Source organism: Acinonyx jubatus, chromosome B3 (assembly GCF_027475565.1).
Source record: "Acinonyx jubatus isolate Ajub_Pintada_27869175 chromosome B3, VMU_Ajub_asm_v1.0, whole genome shotgun sequence".
NCBI lineage: Eukaryota > Metazoa > Chordata > Mammalia > Carnivora > Felidae > Acinonyx > Acinonyx jubatus.
In genome coordinates this window covers 37,228,950-37,252,045 of record NC_069386.1, presented here as the reverse complement: position 1 = coordinate 37,252,045, position 23,096 = coordinate 37,228,950, and the positions used below count along the sequence as shown (strand labels likewise).

At 40.3% G+C, this 23,096-nt stretch overlaps 1 protein-coding gene and 1 long non-coding RNA gene across 7 annotated transcripts in view; one reads left to right on the top strand and one right to left on the bottom strand.

Moving 5' to 3' along the window:
* The window catches only part of LOC113601855 (uncharacterized), a 163,841-nt gene that overhangs the window by 45,675 nt on the left and 95,070 nt on the right, over window positions 1-23,096 (bottom strand). For all 3 annotated transcript variants that reach the window (XR_008299098.1, XR_008299097.1, XR_003423146.2), the window contains exons 3-4: window positions 21,371-21,701; window positions 15,980-16,709 (exon numbers count right to left, since the gene is read on the bottom strand). This is a non-coding gene — a long non-coding RNA (uncharacterized LOC113601855). The remainder of the gene's footprint in view (window positions 1-15,979; window positions 16,710-21,370; window positions 21,702-23,096) is intronic.
* IQCH (IQ motif containing H) overlaps window positions 1-23,096 on the top strand; it is a 210,260-nt gene that overhangs the window by 111,445 nt on the left and 75,719 nt on the right. For 3 of the 4 annotated variants that reach the window (XM_053223828.1, XM_027067602.2, XM_027067600.2), the window contains 3 exons: window positions 10,492-10,575; window positions 14,678-14,853; window positions 21,344-21,616. In XM_053223828.1, coding sequence (XP_053079803.1) covers window positions 10,492-10,575; window positions 14,678-14,853; window positions 21,344-21,616 — 533 coding nt within the window. Of the gene's footprint in view, window positions 1-10,491; window positions 10,576-14,677; window positions 14,854-21,343; window positions 21,617-21,795; window positions 22,932-23,096 lie in introns of those variants that run through there. The other variant, XM_053223829.1, reaches the window with a different exon arrangement.

The following is a 23,096-nucleotide window of genomic DNA, read 5'->3' as shown; positions in this document are numbered from 1 at the left end:
TAACTGATTACAACCAGAGAGGCTAATTGCAGACACAATTAACAGACTTGAGTCCTTGGCATAAGGTGCAAGAGCCTTTCGCTTCTGCAACTGTGGACCTGACCTGATATTACGTGGGAAATTTTGTTGTGTTTTCTGTTTTATTCAAAACCAGAAATAAGGGCACATGGATGGCTCAGTTGGTTGAGCATCTGATTCCTGCTTTCTGTTCAGGTCATGATCTCATGGTTTGTGGGACCAAGCCCCACATGGGGCTCTGTGCTGACGGCACAGCCTGCTTAGGATTCTCTGTCTCCTTCTTTCTGTGCCCTCCCCAGCTCGCACACATGTGCTCTCCCTCTCTCTCTCTCTCAAAATTAATAAATACACTTTAAAAAACTCCGAGAAATAGAACAAGCCCCCTACTTTGCAATGTTGACAGCATGAAGGTATTACAGTCACGATTTCCACAAACTCCTCCCCTCCACCTCTGACCCTTCAAACCCCCGATGCAATCAGCCCTGCAGAGAAGTCTGATAGAAAACAGCCTCATCCAAAGTGGTAAAATTTTGAAAATAATGAGCAATAATCTAAACTGGGTAATAAAAAATAATTTTAAATGAAAACATTTTAAAACTCCAAAAGGGTTTGCTGCATATAGATTAGGTAGAAAATAACCTAGTCAAAAACTTGAATTGCATTATTTTAGACATGATATTAAAACTAGCTTTCAAGGTGCCTGAAACTACAGCGACTTCAGCTCAGGTCATGATCTCCCAATTTGTGGGTTCGAGCCCCATGTCAGGCTCTGTGCTGACAGCTCAGAGCCTGGAGCTGCTTCAGATTCTGTGTCTCCCTCTCTCTGCCCCTCCCCTGCTCACGCTCTGTCTCTTTCTCTCTCAAAAATAAATAAATGTAAAAAAAAAAATAAAATAAAAACTAGTTTTCTTCTAGAAGACATATTCTCAGTTTAAATAAACACATAATAAATCTGAAAGTCTTTCCTATTATAGTAATTTTTGTTTGTTAACAACATAACCCATTTTTTAAAACTTTCTTTTGAATGTTTTTATTTATTTTTGAGAGAGAGAGAGATGGAGACAGAGCATGGAAGGGGTGGGAGGGGACAGAGAGAGAGGGAGACACAGAATCTGAAACAGACTCCATGAGCTGTCAGCACAGAGCCCAATATGGGGCTTGAACTCATGAGCCACGAGATCATGACCTGAGCTGAAGCACCAAACAGAATAACCCATTTTAAAGTTTATTTATTGGGGCTCCTTGGTGGCTGAGTCGATTAAGCATCCAGCTTTCAGCTCAGGGCATGATCTTGCAGTTGGTGAGTTCAAGCCCTGCATCAGACTCTGTGCTGGCAGCTCAGAGCCTGGAGCCTGCTTCAGATTCTGTGTCTCCCTCTCTCTCTGCCCCTCCCCATACGTGCTTTCTCTCTCTCTGTCTCTCAAAAATAAATAAAATGTCAAAAAATAGAATAATGTTTATTTATTTATTTTTGAAAGACAGAGTGCAAGCAGGGGAGGGGCAGAGAGAGAGGGAGAGAGAAACCCAAGCAGGCTCCATGCTGTCAGCATAGAGCCCAGTGTGGGGCCCGAGTCCACGAACCATGAGACCATGACTTGAGCCGAAATCAAGAGTCCGATGCTTAACCGGCTGAGCCATCCAGGCGCCCCAATAGCCCATTTTAAAAAAAAATGCTAATCATGCATCTTCTGAGAGATAAGAACAATCATGTATATTTTTTTCAACTAAGCATTTAAAAAGCCCAATAACACACTTTCACATGAGAAGAATACTTGGGCTCTGATCAAATAGTATTTGTTTCTACATTTAATGCTTTAGGTTTTATAAAATGACCTGTGGCTATTAAATTAAGTTTAAATAACGTTAAGCTGTCACTTTGAACTTATTCCACAGATGTAATTCTCAAACCTTTCTTTAGAAGGTTTAGAATGATTATGGTGTACCTTTTTGTGAACCCCACTTTCCCTGTGAAATACTTGAAGATTTTAGCTAGTTGCAACATGGCCACTTTGTCTCCTGCTCCAAGGACTTACCTATACAGTTCATGAAAACAAAAGTAAATAAAAGTGAAGACCATTTTTCTCTAAACACATGCCCCTCTACCAAATCTATTCAATGTAGTAATTTTGTTTTCAGAGGTGGGAGGGAATCACTAGTCAAAATCAGTTGGTAGGCATATAAGATTCAGGTAGGCATTTAATACAAGTTACAGCCTTGTCCCCTTTTGCTCTTTCCATAGGAAATTTGCAATCAATTCTGGTGTAGTGTTAGCCCTAGAAATAATTACATCGTGTTGCTAGCCACTTGGGGTTGCACTAACTTGTTTGAACCCTCAAAATTAAATATTAGTAGCTGATAACTGTACAGTACATTGCAGTTATAAGTATTTGGTTGTTTAGGCAGTTTTGCACCCACAAGAATAATTGCATTCTCCAAACCAATGATCACATGAAGGCCGGCCTTTCAGTAATGTTTTTGACCACAAAATATTTATCAAGTATTTTCAAGTCTGTGGCTTGATAATATGAACATTAAGATAATTACATATTGCAGACTAACCCCTTTGAAAGGAGGAGCTAAGAAATTTGATTGAGGGGTGCTTAGCAGTCTCAGTTGGAAGAATATGCAACTCTTGATCTCGGACTCGTGAGTTCGAGGCCCACATTGGGTGTAGAGATTACTTAAAAATAAAATCTTTAAAAATAAGTAAATAAATAGGGGCACCTGGGTGGCTCAGTCGGTTAAGCATCCGACTCTTGATTTCAGCTCAGATCATGATCTCGTGGTGGTGACATGAAGCCCTGAGTTGAGCATGGAGCCTGCTCAAGATTCTGTCTCTCCCTGCCACTCTGTCCCTCTCCCTCTCGCATTCACTCTTTCTCTCTCTCAAATAAATAAATAAATAAATAAATAAATAAATAAATAATCTTAAATAAATACATAAATAATAAAACTTAATTGACTGTTCTATACTTTGAGTAGTATTCTTATATGTAACAAAAAGTTTTAGCTATTTTTAACAGACAGGAGAGGTGGGATGCCGTTGGTTAACTGTCCGAAGAAACTGATCAGCCTTGTAATTTCCTAAGATGATAAAAAAAACCACAACACCTCAGTCTTTCCATAGTATATAGGCTAATCTCTTAATTGGATATTAGATATTTTTATCATTTTTATTAATGAAATACAATGAAATACAATAATATAACAAAATAATCTACTATGGTTTATAGCAGGAATAGAATACTAGGGTCTATTTTAAGCAAAATCTATCTGTCAAATGAGAAAGAACTGCAACAAAGAATCCTAATTCCTCTAGAAAAATCAGAGGTCTAAATAAAACCTACAAACTAATTCTGCTTCCAGTTTCTTTGGCTGAGTTACTTCCTCCACTTTTAATTTAACCCCTGTGCTCCTTTATTACAGTGTATCATTTGGTGCTACACTTAAACTCAGTGGCATTTTAAAATCTATTGACATTAAATGAGATGTGCCACGTATGCAGCTCTGATGCCGTGAGCAGGTATGAGGTACCTCCAGCCAAGTAAACCCCCCGTGATGATTTTCCTCTCTCACTTCTCTCCCTCCTTTAAAAGAAAAATAGGGAATTATTGAGGTGGGATTTTTCTCTTTTCTCTATGTAATCTTTTATTTCATTGTCAAGTGATTTAATGGCTAAAAGGAATCTATATAGTTCAGCTTCATTTTTTCCTCTCTGTGAATCACTTCAGCAATGTATCCTTGGAGCAAACACAATTCGTGGTCTCCGAGATACTCCCCTTCCATAAAGTTGTGGATTCTGTTTTTGTGAGTCTCGTGAAAAAACAACATCTTTCTGCTGATCTGCACTGTCATGGAAGCCTAAAAGAACTTACTTTTGTGTACAACTGACCCTACCCCAAATTGTCATGAGACAGTAGATCCCTAACTCCACTCCCTTCTATCGAAAGATAAGAACTAGGGGTCGCTTCCTTTTGTGAACAGGGGCAGGGTAGAGGACCACAGCTAAGAGCATTATAGCTGAAATCACATTTTTACTATGCCTCCAAGCACGCTGGCGTCCTTCTAGTTTCTTGAGGTTTTGTTTTTTTGAGTGGACACCTCAAAGACATGATAGGCTCTGCTCCTTTCACCTCAGGGCTAGGAAATTAGGACTTTCAATCAAATCTTCATGGTCTTCAATGTATATTTTGGCAGGTAGTTATGGGAACCACAGTTCAGCTATGGTATTGCTACAGTTGGTGCTTGACACAGATGTACTGCCGAGGTCTCCCAGAAAACAGTTCCCCAAAATACACACAGCGTTTGAGATCAGGAACAAAGTACACTTCGACTTTCAAAATTCCTTTGCAGCCTGAATTAAAATGAAAACACATTGTATTCATCCAACTAATCCAAATCAACACTCATTCATTGGTTGGACCAGAGTTGGCCCCATGACCCTGTAATATTAAATCACACAGTTGGCCTTGAGCTATCTGATGTTGTACCGTGAAGTACAGAAACAGCATTGAACTGAGTGTCAGTCAGTAACACTGGCTCATGAGCTTTTCGTGAAATGGAGTACTATTAGGATATGCTCTGAAAAGGGTCTTAGTATATACTAAGATAAAACTATACTCTTTGCCATTGCCTTCATTCTCATGAAAAAAATATTAAAATGTTTGCTCAGCAGCCCTCAAACTTACACTCGTAACAACTATTGAGAACCCTAAAAAGCACTGGTTACATAAGTTATATGCATCAATACCACACTAGAAACCAAGACTGAGAATATTTAAAAATATTTACTTTCAAGTAACAATAAGAAATCCATCACCAATGTAACCTAAATAACATAATTTTGTTAAACAAAGCCTTTATTTTCCCAAACAAAAAAACTCAATGAGAAGAGTTGCACTAGTTAACAAGTTTGCAAATCTCTTAATAGAACATAGTTGGATTCTCATATCTATTTCTGTATTCATCTGTTGCAATATGTTGTTTTGACTGAAGCATATGAAGAAAATCTGGCCCTACGCTGATAAGTATTTGGAAAAGGGAAGACAATTTTATATGTTTTATAGCCTTTTCAGATAATTGTGTATATTCTGCTTTGATTTTATACCAAAACTCAACAGTGAATGGTAATTTTTATGTGAGTTACAATGTGGAATTTGAAATTGTATCAATACTTTTTTTGTATTTTGTGAGAGGACAAGACTGAACAAGGTAACCATCATCTCAGTATTATTTGGAAAATAGTTTTGACCTTCCAGAACCACTGAAAGGGTCTCAAGACCTTCCATGGTCTCTAGACCAGGCTTTGGACATCACTGGCTTTAGCTGCATGCAATGCTGGCCCTCCACTGATAAAGCCGTTGATAAAAAGTTCGAACAAGAGAAAGTCTTCACTCTTTTCAACAGGAGACTTTCAGAACCACACAGAATCCATCTGGCCAGGTTAGTTTGAGAATGTTTTCGACACTCAACAAATATTTAAGCACCTCCTATGTTTTCTATGTCACCATCACAAAATTACCTAATCCCCTTTAGCGGTCCCCCCAAGACAATGCTCAGTTTTATTTTCATCAATCTGGCACTGGATATACTACATACATATAAATAACCAGCTAGGCTCTCACTGTACGTTAATCTCTTATCTCAGTAGCTTGCGCTCTCACACTTGCACAAGTAATTAAAACCTGGGTATAACCATAATGTCTAGATCACGTTTCTCTGGATGACTGCAGTATGCTAATGGATAATTGATTGTGACATATGTCACATGTTCCCTGAAATTTTTACAGTTACACTACCAAAGCTGGATGTTAACTTTTCTTTATGAACTGGAGTAATTCAGGATTATCTCTATAACAATGTCACTTTTGCTCAGCTCGCATCCAAGTATGCTTTCTTTTTTTTTTTTTAATTTTTTTTTCAACGTTTATTTATTTTTGGGACAGAGAGAGACAGAGCATGAATGGGGGAGGGGCAGAGAGAGAGGGAGACACAGAATCGGAAACAGCCTCCAGGCTCTGAGCCATCAGCCCAGAGCCTGACGCGGGGCTTGAACTCACGGACCTCGAGATCGTGACCTGGCTGAAGTCGGACGCTTAACCGACTGCGCCACCCAGGCGCCCCTAAGTATGCTTTCTTGAATGGAAGAGAAAGGATGGAGTTATCACTACTGCTGTTGTCACCTGATGTATGCCTGTAGGAGTGCGTGATGCATGTGAACATCACAGAGCACGTGTTTCAAAATGGGGAAAAGGTTGAGAACTTCTGCTCCAGTCCATCAAATTGAGGCACGGCTGACTACCATCTCAGGCCAGGGTGATTAGATAAATGACGACTTGGTAACTAGAAGTCCATTGCTAACCCCTTCTCTGCCTGGGGGACCCTGGAAGGAATATGACTTGGAGACAAAAGGAACTAGGAGTCAACTACAGGGTGATAAGCAGGCTGTTCAAGAGTATGTGCTCTAGTGCAACAGTAGAGGCCTGTCACAGAGGCACACACCGGTCCCAAGGAGGCACAGTCACTGAGCACGGCCTCACTCATGGGCTTCTGTGGTTTCTGTGGAAGAAAGGCCAACACCAGCAGAGCCAGTTCCCTGGGTGCAAAGAGGCCATTAGCATCATCTGATAGGAGTTTGTGCGGGAGTGGGGATAGGGAAGGGAGAGGAGACGAACGAAGGGGTGAAGGTGGAGGGCTGATGGCCAGGAACCACTGATGAGCGTCCTTGGCTCAATAGACCAAAAGTAGTCGGGTAACTTCAAAGAGGTGTCTCTCAGGTATCCTCCTCTGGAGTGAAGCAGAGGCATAACATTTTGAGAAATGACGGAACACTCTGTCAAAGAGGATGGCCATAAGGAAGGAGGCTGGGTCCCTCTCTAAAGTGATAAGGAAGAGAGAGTTCCTCGTTATGCCAGTGCTGTTGCCTCCTGCGATGATGAGGACCCAGAAAAGGCTAGAGGTCCCACTCACCATTCTCTGATCTCCCCCAAATTCTCCAGATCAGAGAACCCATTTTATAATAGTTGAAAGGGAGGCAACGTATTCATTTCCTGTCACTGTCTAACAAGTTCCCACAAGCTAAGTGGCTTAAACAATAAAAAAGTATTCCCTTAAAGTAATAGTTCTTTGTTCAGAAGTCTGAGAGGGGCTAAATCAAGGTGTTGGTAGGATGTGTTCCATTCTAGAGGCTCTATGGGAGAATCTGTTTCCTTCCCCTTTCCAGCTTCTAGAAGCTACCCACAAAGGAGTGAATGAAGAGAGCCATTGGCCTCCTTCTTCCGTCTTTAACACCAGCAACAAACATCTCTCTGTGCCTTTCTCCTATGGTCACACCTTCTCTGACTCTCTCCTCTCCTGTTTCCCTCTTCTACTTTTAAGAATTTTTATGATTACATTGGATCTAACCAAATAATCCAGGACAATCCCCTTATTTCAAGGTCAGCTGATTAGCAAGCTTAATTCCATTTGCAGCTTGATTTCCCCTTTGCCATGTAACCTAACGTATTCACAAGTTCCAGGGATGAGGACACGGACATCTCTGGAGGGCCATTTTCTGCCTGCAGCAACAATTAGAAATAAAAGTGAGAGAAGAGGCAAAGACTTTATCCCTTCTGGAGATCTCTGCTCACACCTGATGAGTGTTGCCTTCTTTCTTCTTTTATGCAACCACATTTCTGCAAGACCTAAATATGTCCTGTCCAAACTGTATAGTAATGTGCAGGTATATATGATCTTGGACAAGAGGCAAGACACTTAAACTGAATTTCCTTATCTGTAACATGACAGGGTTGAAGTAGATGGTGTCTCAAGGCTCCCCCAGTGACCTTTGAAGTACCATGTCTCCGTAGATTATATTCTCAAGTGTCATGTTTCATCACCTCCAAGCAGGTCTGCTGAGCGCCCCAACGCTACAGCATCCTTGCTGATAGCCACTGGTTAAGTCACTATTGTATTTAATATATGCACTATCAGCATCAATGAGGGTTTTTCACCCAGGTGTCAACACATGTACTCTGTGGGTGTACAAGACATAAGGATAGGGGTGCCTGGGTGGCTCAATCAGTTGAGCATCTGACTTTGGCTCAGGCCATGATTTGGCAGTTCATAAGTTTGAGCCCCACGTTGGGCTCTGTGCTGACATCTCAGAGCCTGGAGCCTGCTTCAGATTCTGTGCTGTGCTCTCTCTCTGCTCCTCTCCCGCTTGCTCTCTCTCTCTCTCTCTCAAAAATAAATAAACATAAAATTTTTTTTAAAAACGGGGTGCCTGGGTGGCTCCGTTGGTTGAGCGTCCGACTTCGGCTCAGGTCATGATCTCGCAGTTTGTGAGTTCGAGCCCCACGTCGGGCTCTGTGCTGACAGCTCAGAGCCTGGGGCCTGCTTCAGATTCTGTGTGTCTCTCTCTGCCCCTCCCCCACTCACACTCTGTCTCTCTCTCTCTCCTTCAAAAATAAATAAACATTAAAAAAAATTTTTTTTTTAGTTTTTTTAAAGACGTAATTATAAATCTGACTTAAAAAAAATTGACTCCCAACTTCTGCGCTGGGGATGGCAACAGTCATTACATTGTATCTTGTCCATGTAGAATGGTCTCTTGCTTGTCACAGGATTTGTTGTTGCCGTTGTTATAGGCTTTGGAAGTATGTCTATCCCCCATAACATCAAAATACCTTATGTTTACACAGCATTTACAAAATGTCTTCATATCTGTTACTTCATATGATCCTCTATAACAACGTTCTGAGATTGCTTTCAGTTCTTTGTAACAGGTGAATTGGTAACCGGTTCTATCATAATTTTTCATAGACATTTTATTATGCATTCTGATCAATGGTAACAGAGGTACCAAGTCATTTGTTGGAAAACTGACCTCCAGCTCTTGGTCGCAACACAGACTTACTCACTCACATGCTGCACACGCAGCAACAAAGTGATCAGACATCCTTTATATTTTAAATTGGACATCATCTTAATGAGACATCTCACACTGCCTTTTATCTTTACTTCTGAAAGGAAATGCATTCATGGAATGCTCTCAGGCACTTTTCTTATTCATACTTTATCCTTTAGGCATTTTTCCTGCCTTCTTATAGTTTTGATATAGGAGTTACTCACAATACATCTTCCTAAACAGTTATCTGAATATCAACAGAATTATACAATATGCAAAATCCTACAATAAGTTAAAACGATCACACATCAAGACAGCATTGTTTGCAGCAGTCTGTATTAACTTTCATATGTGGAATGAAATTCCCGAAACTACTTCAGAAATAAATAATTTTTCAAAAATAAGTCACCTAGTTTGTCCTTCTGCCTCTTTAGTTCTTAAGTTCATCTGCATAAAGCAAATGGGAGACTTTAAGATGAATTGTACACTCATTTAATTTCCAGACATTGTCTAGTGTTTAAACACTGACATCAAAGCAAAGAGCCAATTATCAGAGTGCATTTGATCTGAAGCCCTGTTGCCTGAATTGCTAGAGTTTTCCTTATGCCGAAAAGGAAATCTGTGTCACAACTCAAAGAGGCAATATTTAAAATCACTTTATCTATAGCAGCTTCACTTGAAACATGTGTTTGGGCTCACTAACCACAAGGAGGCATTGAAGCATCTCTTCAAAATGTGAAAAGCAATTTTACTTAAAAAAAAAAAAAGTTGCACCTACAGTTGCTGAATTTCATATAAGCAATTATACCTGCCTGTGAGTACGCACGCCTTTTAAGTTCATGTTTTGAGCCACTTATTTTCTTAACCCCTGAAATGCCAGCACAAAGTGTTGCCGCCATTGCATCTTTTGTGAAAGATTTTTGGATAACAGTAATCCATACGTAATTTTCTCCTGCTCTGTTTCCAGGGAACATGAAGGCCAGCCACAGGACTTTTATTAGTGCTGACAAAGTAACTGCATTAACCTTTATTGCCCTCTAAAAGGTTCAAATTTCTTTTGACCCGGTGAGCAGAAGCATATTTCTTAAGTATTCAGAATTACTTAAACACATATTCCTGACAGCAAGGGGTGTCTCTGAAATCTGTGTGTCAGTTTAGAATGATTCTGGGGACACATCTTCAAAATGCTCCACAGAAAGCACAAGTTAAAAGAGCCAACATAGTTTTGTTTTTGTTTTTGTTTTAAACCCTGAGCAATAATTTTCTTCAATGTTGTTTTGAACCTTCACGTTAAATGTCAGAAATTTTCCTCATGTTTTTCTGATCTTGATTCCCGGTGATTTTGCTGGTGTTGAAAAATATGAACTCTTCTCTTGCAGAATATGCTGCTTAGCACATCTTCCAGAATAATGCTTAATCCCCTGAGAAGCAAGGATCTCAGTGTCAGGAGTTAGATTGTGTCTGCAGGATGCTGCAGAGAAAATTCTTTCCTGGAAATGTGGACTGTGACACTTGGAAATCCTAGTGTGCCATTTTGCCATACTGACTTGCTCTTTCTGCGTTTCGACACCCTGTTTGTCTTTTAGGATATTCCCAGCCTGTGCGACAAAATATTGCCGACTTCAACACAAAGCAGAACATGCAGCTGGGGAGGCTGTGTGACATCTTAGGTACAGTAAATACTTTCACGCAAATGACTCTTTGGAATGTTTATCAGAGGATGTTGATAAAAGTGTTTATTTTTTTGGTTTTTTTTTTCCCCCCTACAAGGAAAAAGTGTGGATTTCTAATCTACTTTGCAGGAGGCAATTACATGTTTTGTTTTAAAGAACAGATTTATAGTGGAGTCAACTTGAGTTAAAAAATGACATTTTTAATTAATTTAGTTGGGTAGCTTTTCTAAATTCTAAGGATTTCTCCCCTATAGCCTCAAATCTTCATTTACTGAATCTGGCAGTGAATGAAGCCAACATTTTACATTTGTGTCAATACTGTCTATTCTATTATCTGGGGAATAAGTGGAAAGTGGTATCAGAAATGAAAAGCATTGTTTTCATTATAAGACTAAGAGGGACGAGAAGATAGACTTTTAAAAGAAGCTTTTATTTAAATATATATCATCTTGTTATTAGAAGAAAGGAGATGCTCGTGGAGGGAATTTTTAGAAATATAAACCTTGAGTTGTAGATACATTTTTGTAAAAGTCAAGTTCTGATACCGGCTTGATCAGTTCTAAATCAGACACCAACCTGGGCCAGGAAAGAATACAAGAATGCCATGGCTTTGGTCAGTGCTATTCAAGGCAAGGGTTTAAGTGAGGCTTAAAGAATAAAGGTTGCCAAGGCTAAGCACTAATACTGAATGGGTTTAGGAGGTACTGGCCAAAAATTCAGGGTAAACAAAAACTAGGATTTTATTAGTTACTAAATAAGAACTTCTGTGTTTTTGTGAAAATATAACTGCTTCGGCCCTTATTTAAGCAGAACAAGGAAGAATTTTAAATTATCAATGACCAACTTAGCTGGCTCCCTGGAATGACATACTTTACACGATTCATATATATTTCAGCATCATTATTATTTTATAAATGCCATTTGGTAACAAAAATACATCAGTACTAGAAATTTACAGTGTCCTAAAATAATAATAGTGTAATTGCTTTAATCTATTATGTAGGCACTAATACTGTTTTTCAGTATTACAAAAAAAATTTTTTTTAATGACTTGAGATTGATTTGTTAGTGCTGAGCTATTTCAACTAAAAACCTGACTGGGTGGAAACCACTGAACTGCAGCAGAGGGCAGACTTTGCTCTAATTTATTTGCATTAATTTTTTCTCTAGCTTTTTATATACCCTTCTATATATAGTACAAACCATCACCAAAGAATTTCTTTACAAAAGAGTCTCATTATTTGAAAGACTTGAAAGTATTAGGTTTCTATTTTAAATAACTCAATAATTCAGTCTATGCCTACCTGTGATGGAAAATTTTGCTAATATGATCATTTCTGAGATACTATGAACCAAATGCCTTTTTTTGGTACACTCTCGTCATGATATAGCGATTCGATCCTAAACCCTCTTCAAGAGGAGTAATGGAAGTTTAGAAACAGTTGTTAGAGGGTAGAAAAAGCACTTGCTTGTGAAATTTAAAGAAAAAAATGAAGAAACTAGGAAGATTAGTAATTTTATGTAAGAATAAATGATTATCATTTTTTAAATTATTATTCCATTAATTCCTAGCAAAGTGTGTCACGTTTTTGCTTCTTCAGGGGAAACAAAGAGATCTGATCAGGTTGGTAAGACCTGTCATTCAGATATTGGTTGTGAAGTCAGGGTATCAGGTGGAGACCCCAATGGCTAGTATTTTCAATTCCTAGAGGAGTTAAGCAAGAGAGTGGCTTTTATTGACTATTGACTAGCAACCAAAGCAATCTTTGTCTTCATATTAATTGCTTTCCAAAATTACCTGTCAATTAATTTTGAGCATTTGCAGATTCACAAACCATACTAATATCATATATTAGCGTTAGTGATACGTATTCTTTTGCCAGAAATACATAGGAAAGGTGAGATTAGCAATACGATTGGTTGTCATTTGTAATCTAGAAATTTCTTCCCAAGAAACATTTAGTTTTTTCAGCTACGGAATCTTTATTTTCATTGTTTGTTTTTGTCTTTCTTAAAAAATACTTTAAAAAAATACTAGTTTGGTTTTTAAAACCAAATAAAGAACACACCCAAAAGCCACAATGAGGTTAATTTAGATTGGTTTTGTACAGATCTTCACAGTGCAATTGGCTTTTTTTTTTTTTTTTTTTTGCATTTTAGCATTTCTCTAAAGAAAAGATAAAACCACCACCAAAAAAAACAGATACAATGATTCCTTCAGAAGAAGAGCTGTGCCATACCATTAGTTTAGTAAGACACCAGTCCCTTCTTGAAAACACAAGATTGGGATATATGATCATTCAGCAACTGAATACAAGTTATTTACTATTCCCTCAATTGATTTATTTTGGAGTTTATGTGGCACTTGGGTTTCAAAATGAAATAGGGACCCCACTTAAATATTTACATTTATGGCGTGCCTGCTCTGGGCTCAGCACCGGGCCAGGTCAGGGGACACTCCTCCACAGGGAAGATTTCTCCCACAGGCCGTTGTGTAAGATTTTCTACTTCCCAAATCTCTCCAGTCTTCCAAATCCCTTTGGTCAAGCCACAAGTATGTCTTGAGTGGCTTCTGTGTACTCCACTCGGTACCGAGGCTTGGGGGAATATAGGAAACAGCATACACCTTGCCTTTAAAGAGTTTGGAGAGACAAGATCAATAGATTTGAAACAATAGGATGAAACCACAGAGGATACTACATCATGTTAAATCTCGAAGCATGGATTAAAGGAGCACAAGTGTGGAGGGCGGGGTGCAGAATCACTGCTGGCTTGCCCTAGTCAGAGTGGTCCGAGCGGCAGATTCGCACATGGCTACTATTTGTTGAGTACCTACCATGTGCCGAATATGGCACCAGGTGCTTTATATATATCCTTTCATTTAATACTCTTCAAAACTCTATGCCCAGGTGATTCTATTCTCCATTTTAGAGATGAAGAAACCAATGCTTAGGAAGGATAAATGGCGTGCCCGGCATTCCTAGGCATCTGAGCTAGAATTTAATCACTCTGTGTTCTATATACTCTGCCAGACTTAACAGAGGAGTCTTAAAATCCCCTCAGAGCCCTACCTGACAAAAGAAACATTTTACAGCAGTCCCTCCCTTGAACTTCCCTTAGCACCTGGTCTGGGAGTTTCCCTGTGCCCACTGCTCTCCACCCCATGTTTGATGACTGTTTGTGCACATGAAATGGTTGCTCCTCACGGCAGCCTCTCAGTGGCTTATTTCCCTCCATGTCCAGCCAAGTGCTCTGCCCCTACTGATCAGCCAGTTATTTTATGAATGAATGAAGGACTCCATTGGCTGCTGATTTCCTGTCCCTGCTCCTTAAAATCTTAAACCCCTGCAGCCTGGAGTGGGTAATCTCATCTAACTATGCCATTTGGGTGGGATATTTAATTAGGATTTCTTTCTATGTACATAATAAGCACATCTTAAGAAGAAAAACAGTTAAATTAAGACAGTGTTTTCTTTAAACCAAGAATCACTAGATGTCCTATTTAAGTAATATACTCCTCTTTGGGAATGGAGCAGGGAAAAGGTTGGTTTCCTGAAATAATCATTGCCATGGTCATAATCAAACCATTTATTTGGACAGGATGTTCCCTGAATTGGCCCTGCCAAGTCCAGGCAGAATAAGAAATTGCAACTTCATCAGCTTTCTAAAGTTAATAGCTCTGTTTTATAATTTACTGAAGTTAATGGGATAAATTTTTAAAGCGGTATGCAATTCCCATTGATGTTAATGGTAGTTCTGGGGCTAAATCCCTATGTATTATTTGAAAGTGCACTTCCATGGTATCTCACAGCCCTCCTTCTGAAGGAATCGTGTCTATTTTTTTTTTTTTTTTTGGTGGCGGTGTTATTTATCTGTTCTTTATAGAAATGCTAAAAGGCAAAAAAAAAAAAAAAAACAACAACAAAAAAAACAAAGCCAGTTAAATTGCGAATATCCGTACAAAGCCAATCTAAATTAACTTCAATGTGGCTTTTGGATATGCTCTTTATTTTAAACTGTGCAACATCAATCCGATGCCGGAGTTCAGAATGTCATTTACCTTTACACCAGTAATTAACATTGTGCCTGTTGTTTCTAGATGCCAATGTGAGCGTCATCTACATCTGCTCCCATCAGATGAATGACGAGTTACTGCTATATTACAATAAAATCCTGAGTCTACAGGCAGCTGTCAAATCGGGGAACCTTGAGGACAGAAGTGACCTGCAGGACAGGTTCAAAATTATCACCCCTGAAGCTATAAACATCTTCCCTGTGAGTTTGTCTTCTAATTACTACGGCTTCAGGGATGCAGTAAAATTAAATTGGAAATTTTATAACTTGCAACGCTCTGGTACACATCAGTGAAATATTATTGCAAGTTTAACAGCTTTACTGATTAGACTACTAGTTGGACTGTGGGAAATAAATATCCCAGTTTAACTTTCAGACTTAGTTGAGCTACCCCTGCCCAGTTTCTCTGCAGCTGAAACCTAATTGCAGTTATAGGTGATACCATCAAGTGGGTGAATTTATAACACCTACAGTTCCTTTGTCTTAATTTTGTGTGCAGGACACCAAGGCAGAGACAGGCTGGGCCCACCCAAGGTCACCAAGCTACTTAGGGACAGAAGCTCGACCAGGGCCCCTGTTCTCTGATTTCCACACTGTTATTCCTTGTTACTCCCTGGGCCCGTCTCCTGGAGGGAATTTGGCCTGATTTACCATATCACAGGGCTCAGAATAAACAAGGTTCAGATTTTGTAACTTGTACTGATTTTTAATGAATGGAATGAATTCTAGATGGAGCTCCATCCCTACCCAAGAGTTTTTGGGAAATTCATGGAGCCACAGGGCAGTGTTCTAGAATAAGGCAGTCCAAGAGATGGCTTGAAATGAATTTCTCCACGTTTTAACAAGAATTTAAACTATGTTAAACAACCAATGTTTTAAACACCTAATGGACTACACAATCCTGAGGAGGACTTTTTTTTTTTGTATAATTAAGGGTCTGAATTTGCAGGTAAAGATATAGCTGTCTCCACTCACAAGTGGGATGCGCCAAAGTCAATGCTCTATTTATCGGCAAAGAAACTGATGGCATGCTTTACTATTTATGTGTTGTTACTACCCATTAACCCTTCAGATGCACCATGATTTGACCCCCTCCCTGCCCAAAAAAGGCCTGCTATGGCTGACGAGGGTTGCCATAATATTTCATCAGGATTTACTCTCTTCTACCAAGACGAACATTTAATTTTTTCATAACTGGATACCTCAGTGTTCCCCCAAAAGCTCTTTGCCTAGCTCTGATTCATTGGCACCGCTTGGCTGTGGAAGAGGACAGCAAGGCAGGGGCAGGGTGAAGAGAAAAGACAGGGGACGAATCACTGCCACTTACCTATGCTATTAGGAACCCAATATCCTCCATCAGTGCAAGGATTGTTTGGTGCTTGCTAGCTAACCCCTGGCCTCAATGGCAGGGTCACTGTGGACATTAGAAAGCAGGGAAGACAAAACCATCGTTAGTGTGTAGTTCATTTCCTGATTTTATCCAGCCAGAAACTGGAGCTAATGCCTGGTAGCTGCTGATAAGGAGTTTCTGTACATCTGAAATGTCCACATACATCGAAGGGGCATGGACTAGGAAAGGAGCACTAGTTTGGGAGAAGGAAAGTGAGTGCACAACTAATATTTATCAAATGCTTAGCACACATTTTCTCATTTGGTCCTCAGAACAATGCAACATGACAGAAATGACCAATCTCTTTCTATGGCTGAGGAAACCAAGTCTCCTGTTCTGGTCCAAAGTTACTGGTGGGCTCAAAGTGTGAGCCAAAATGTGTCTGAGCCCAGAACAGTATCAGGAACTGGAATGATTGCTTTGCTCCTAGATGACCCTGTGGCTTGGGCAGCTCCCTTTACCTTTCTGGTCCTCTGAGCTTCGTCCATACAATCAGGTGATGGCTAGGGCATTTCAAAGCCCTTCCCAGATCTGCAATCCTGTTGTTACCTGAGACATATGCACTGCAGACCACTCTTCAGTTTCTAAGCAAGAGATAGGCAGTTGGCACTAACCGATGCGTTGAGTCACATTCGTAGTGTGGGTTTGCTTCTTTGTGGGTTTGCATCTAGAAAGAAGTAGGGAATATTTTAAGTACTTAATACTTCTCATAGTTTACATTTAAATTATTTGAGTAATTAATCACTGGTAGGCAATCAACTTTTTAAAATACAAAAAATTAAGCTCTCACTTTCAAATCAGTTCTTGCTCATGTTTAGTTATGGCTTTATTTCCTTTTAATGGGTTTGAGAGATTGGATCAGTGCTGATTTTCATCCAAATGGATGGCTTTGAGGAGATTTTTTAAAAGCGTGCCAAAAATCTGTTTGTACATCTCTCCAAGTTACTATACGATGCTTTAAGCTGTAATGGCAAAAAAAGTGCTGTTGTAAAGTCATCATGTCTATTTTCGAACATTTTAATATTTATGAAGACATCCCAAACAACTACTTTTTGTCTCAGGTCAAAAAAAAAAAATTAGTGGTGATCAGTTAAATGTGGCTATAACACTATGGAATTAGGAACATTTTATTTTTTACAAAAAAAATTTTTTTTGTAATGTTTATTTATTTTTGAGACAGAGAGAGACAGAGAATGAACAGGGGAGGGGCAGAGAGAGAGGGAGACACAGAATCTGAAACAGGCTCCAGGCTCTGAGCTGTCAGCACAGAGCCCGACGCGGGGCTCGAACCCATGAACTGTGAGATCATGACCAGAGCCGAAGTTGGATGCCTAACCGACCAAGCCACCCAGGCACCCCTGGAATTAGGAACATTTTAGATCTTTGTCATCTGTGTTCACCTCCTGCCTGGATCTGATGATACTGATTTATTCTGAATGGTCGTCCAAGACCCGCGGTCAGTAATGTGTCCTGTGCCATCACTTGCTCATATTTAAATCTTTATTAAACACATATCAAACACAATACTATGGTACCATCTTGCCTGAAGAATAAGGCAGGCCCACAGATGACTGACTATAACAGAGTCAGGCCGAGTACTTGCCAAGAGAGATCAGCAAACCTAGAGGAGACAGAGATCCAGCTTGTCTGGAAGTGACCCGGTGCTCTAACGTTAGATTCTATGGCTCCATCTCCACCCCTCATCACACCTCGTAAGTTCACCAGACCTTCACTACTCAGTCTATAGAATGGGAGAAGCTATGGCAGCTGATAGCACAAAATTGTGCTAATACCCAGGTTTCAATCTTGCCTCTGCCCTTTACTAGCTGTGTGGCTTTGGGCAGATTACCCGAGCTTCGGTTTCCTCATCTCCAAAAGAGGGGCTGTTAATTGGTACAGTGTTCTATGGATCAAACAAGAGAATAATCTCGAAAGGCTTTGACCATGTGACCTTTACATCGTGAGCACTGCCACCTTGAAACACTCTTCTAGGTGCCCTATAAAGCCCACCATGTACATTACGATTTGTGTCCCTGGTTCCCCCAGATGTTTAATTTTTTTTACATTTCCTCATCTGAATCATTTGTAGGGAAAGGAGAGGGGTGAGATAAACAAGGAGGAAAGAGGTGATCAACCAGATGGGAAACACAAACTCAAGAGGTGGTACCAGCCATTGCCCAGTGGAACACTAGGTTTCCTAGAATTGCATTTTTTGAAATAGGTGTTGACAATAGATTTAGGGGCGCCTGGGTGGCTCGGTCGTTTAAGAGTCAGACTCTTGATTTCAGCTCAGGTCACAATCTAGCAGTTTGTGAGTTGGAGCCCTGAGTAGGGCTCTGTTCTGACAGCTCAGAGCCTGCTTGGGATTCTCTCTCACCCCCACCCCCCACCTTCCCTTCCCCCACTCACTTACACACATGCACACTCTGTCTCTCTCAAAATAAATAAACTTAAAAAAAAAGAAAATGGATTTAAATTATGGCAGAAAAAGCATATTGCACAGATCTAAGAAAATAGAACTCTTGCTCTGGAAGAAGGGCCTAATAGTATAAATCATATAAGCCCTCTTCTCAGAGGAGCTCTGTTTTTTTTTTTTTTTCCTAATTGGGGGCAAAATATACATAACATAAATTTTACCATTTTTAATGGTAAAATGTTTATTTTTGTGAGTGAGAGCACAAGTTGGGGAGGGGCAGAAATAGAGAGGGGAACAGAGGATCTGAAGTGGGCTCCGTGCTCATAGCAGAGAGTCCAATGCAGGGCTTGAACTTGCAAACCATGAGATCATGACCTGAACCAAAGCTGGACACTTAAACCGACTGAGCCACCCAGGCGCCCCTAAAATTTACCATTTTAATCATGTTAGATGTGCAGTTCAGTGGCTTCAAGTACATTCCCATTTTGTGCAACAATTGCATTATCCATTTGCAAAACTTTATCAACTTCTCAAGCAGAAATTCTGTACCCACTAAATAGTAAGCCCAGAAGAGCTCCGGTTTTAAAGGGAAAGTTAGGGGCACCTGGGTGGCTCTGTCGGTTAAACATCTGACTCTTGATTTCGGCTCAGGTCATGATCTCACAGTCATGGGATCGAGCTGCACATCGGACTCTGCACTGAACATGGAGTCAGCTTAGGATTCTCTCTTCCTCTCTCTCTTCCTCTCCCTCTCTCTCTCTCTCTCTCAAAATAAATAAATAGGTGCACCTGGGTGGCTCAGTTGGTTGGGCGTCTGACTTCAGCTCAGGTTATGATCTCGTGGTTGGTAGGTTCAGGCCCCACATCGGGCTCTGTGCACAGGGTGCAGAACCTGGAGCCTGCTTCAGATTCTGTCTTCCTCTCTTTCTGCCCTCCCCTGTTCACTCTATCTCTGTCTCTCTCTCTCTCAAAAATAAATAAACATTAAAAAAATTTTTTAAATAAACATTAAGAAAAATAATAAAGGAAAAGTTATTTGAGAGCTGGAAAGACTCTAGAGACTTCTAGTCAATGCATCATTTGAATACGGGACTGAGGTTCAGAAAGGTTGAGTTTTCTAAATCACCTTGCAAGTTATAAATTCAGGAAGGACTGAAACCCAGGGGCTCTCCCCACTCTCTCTCCCATAGTTATCAGTTACACTTTCTAAATAGTTTGCGAACCAGTGCCGCTAACATTCCCAGAGACATTTGCATTTGCTTAGCATTTCTCCACGTGTTGAGTAGATAATGTGGATGACAACTGGAGAAGTAGGTGCGAGTCTACAAAATCCCTTAACTCCCTTAAGACACTGGCACCTTGTATTATATAATTTGCATGGCATTTTAATGACTTTATTTTAATTACTACCATTTAATAATAACAATTACTACCATTTACTGAATATCAACTCAATGCCAGGTATTATAACAAGTGCTTTACATTCATGATCTCATTTTAACCTTAGAAAAAGCCAGCAAATGGGTATTTTTATTTCCACTGAACAGATGGAGAAACTTAGGCAGTGGGAGTATTAGTCACATGTCTGAGTTCAGGTAGCTTGCAAGTGATAGAGCTAGATTCACAGCCAGAACTCCTAAGCCCCCAGCACTTTCTCACGTGCCATGATGCCCTCCTCTGTAGAGGAAGTGAACACAATCTGGGATTCTCATATTCCATCCTTGGCTAATGTCTTTCCCGTGCCCATCCTCACCTGATAAAATCCTACTCATCCCTGAAAATTCACCTCAATCCTAACCTCTTACATAATAATAATACTAGCTAACATTCACTAAGTGCTTATTATGTCCAAGGCACTATTATAAGTGCTTTACATGCATGATCTCATTGAATCCTCACAGCATCCCTAGGAGATGGGTACTATTATTATACTCATTTTACAGATGAGGAAACTGAGGTCCAAGGAGAATGAGTAATCTGCCTTCTCAGCTGCCCCCATCAGCACATGGCCTCTGCTCCCTCCTCCATGCCTCACAGCCCTCTGTAACCCTTTATGGTCCTCCTCTGCCTCGTATTAGCTATCCATTGGCTGTGCTCATTTCTGTCCCCAATCCTTGAATGCTTTGGTACGTGCTGACCATCTGGCTCTGTCCTCGACCCCTTTTAGACATGCCAAAATTATTTACTTAATTAAATGAGCAGTCACAGGTATTGCTGAGCTGGGTCTAAATAGTCAAAATTAAAATAAAAAGAGTTTTCCATTGGAAGATAAAATTTAAGTCTTGCTGAAATTTTCACATATCTTCCGTCCATGAATCCTCTCTAGAGCGTTGGCTAAGAAACACGATAAACATTATAAAAGTACCTATTTCCTAAAACGGACTTGGTGGCGGAACTTTGGAAAGAGACTATCTAGTGCGCTTTTCCTTCCGAGTCCTTTAAAGAGTTGCCAGATTAGAAGTCCTGTATAGTGAAGCATACATACTGTAAAGCTTTTCTCTTCACTTTTTGTATTGATTTTCCAGACGCTTTAGTGTTAAACCATGCCAGAAGTGTTGCAGAGATGAATCACTATTATCCAAAGGCCGCCAGCCTCTTTTCCTTCTGACAGAAGGATAATTCCACATGGATCAAATAAATACAGATGTGTAGTAATTAGTTCTATTCCCAGTGAGCCTATTTCCAACACACTAAAGATGTGAGCGATTATGGAGCCTCACCCCAACAGCTTTTATCAATTTAAACTGCTAAACAACAGGATAGGTCATAACCCAGCCTGCTATTAATAATGCATTTATTGTGTGCAACATTATAAATGAAGCATATGGACTAGAAAAAGAACACCTTTCAACAAGAATGATATGGTCTCCCCTTCCCCTCCCCAGAAGCATCATATGTGCCTGGCCACTTACCTGATGTACAGTCCCAAGGCGATCAAAAGAATAAAAAATCTCATCCAAGGAAAAGAGGCCTACATTGTCGGCGGGTTCCTCCACAGAGATGATTTGGCCGTGGCGGATATGTTAGGCATCCCCATCCTGGGTCCAGAGCCTGAACTGGCTCATCTCTACAGCAGCAAGTCTGGAAGTAAACTGGTCTTTGACAGCATCAATGTGCCAGTCCCTCCTGCAGTGTATGGCATCTATCGTCACCAGCAGGTATGTGGGTGGACGAGTGAGGCTCTGTTCAAATATTCCATACCTTCCTGACTTTGTGGGAGCTTCAGGTCTTCTGGAGCCAGCCCTAGACAATGAAGAATATGTGGAATGCTTAAGTTATTTGATGGGATCTGCTTTAGGCCTTCCTGTTTCAAAATATCTTCCTATTGGCCTTGCAGAAATTGCTGGGATTGTCAAGATATTTACTCATTTGGATGAAGCCATCGAAGGCCCTGTTGATGTACGAATCTGCTACCAGTATTTATCGCCCTAACATGGATTAGTTAGCTCATCATCACGTTAGCTAGGCAGTCATTGAGCAGGACCCTTAAGAAATGTGAGAGTCAGTTTTGGTGAAAAAGGGCAGGTTTGGAAAACCCCAGCGAGTGAGCCCTTCTGCTGAGTCAGGCTGTAGAGGGCCTACAACAGAGGGCTACAGACATCCTTGGCTCTGTAAAACAATCCTATAGCTCCACAGGAAGGGGCCATCAAGGGAGTAGGAGAAAAATCCCAGAAAAAGGACAGGAAATGGGTCCGAGAAAAAACTATCTGCTTCTGCGTTTTTGCTTTGGGCCAGGCCTCTGGCTAGGCACTCCTCCAGTCGACCTCCTAACTATTTGGAGAACTCTAATATTAGTCACCAGAAATGATCTTTAAGTTAGCTCTGGCAGGTGTTCTCTCCCATTTAACTGCTATTTTTTTTCACAATAAGGAAAATAAAAAGACAAATGGCTGTTAACATTTCCCAACCTCTGTTTCAGTACATCTTTTGACCATTACTCCCAGCCAGTCACAACTATCCCAGGCACCCACTTCTTGGGAAACTAAATAACTATGCACAATGAAGCAGTTTGTGAGGAACAGTATTTAGGGATCCTCCTTCCCTCAGTCACTTGATCATCACGTTCTGTACGTCATCGCTGCTAAGCCCCAAAGTCAAGCCTTTCAACAAATTATACTTCTCAGAGATTAGTTTGAAGGTATTGTTAGCTTATTAAATTGCCCTAAAAGGTTTCAGTCTTGCTAGAGTGTTCTTGGGCAATACATGGGCTCAGGAAGGAAGTTGCTCTTAAACACAGCCAAATCTGGAAAAAGTACAGGCAGTTTTAATAAGAGTGAGAGAGAGACTCCCCTGAATTGATGCGTCCCTTTCACTGTCATTAGTCTCCACTGGAATTTGAAGGTAACAAAGTGGATTGCTTGACTCTGCTTCCCAGTAGAATACTCTGCTCAGAGACTGGATACAAGTGAAATGCACCTTAAGACTATATAATTTTACACGTGTACATTACATTAAACAGTCTTCAAAGCTTTAAAATGTATGTGCAGTACTTGTATTAAGTCTTGCGTTCATCTCCACTGACGAGAACTCAGGCAATCTTGGATAGGAAATATTTTAGAACTTTATATGTTAATTGTGGAATGCAGTAAAACTTCCCTCTCATGCCGTTATTCAGAAGCAGGATTAAACACCTCGTCG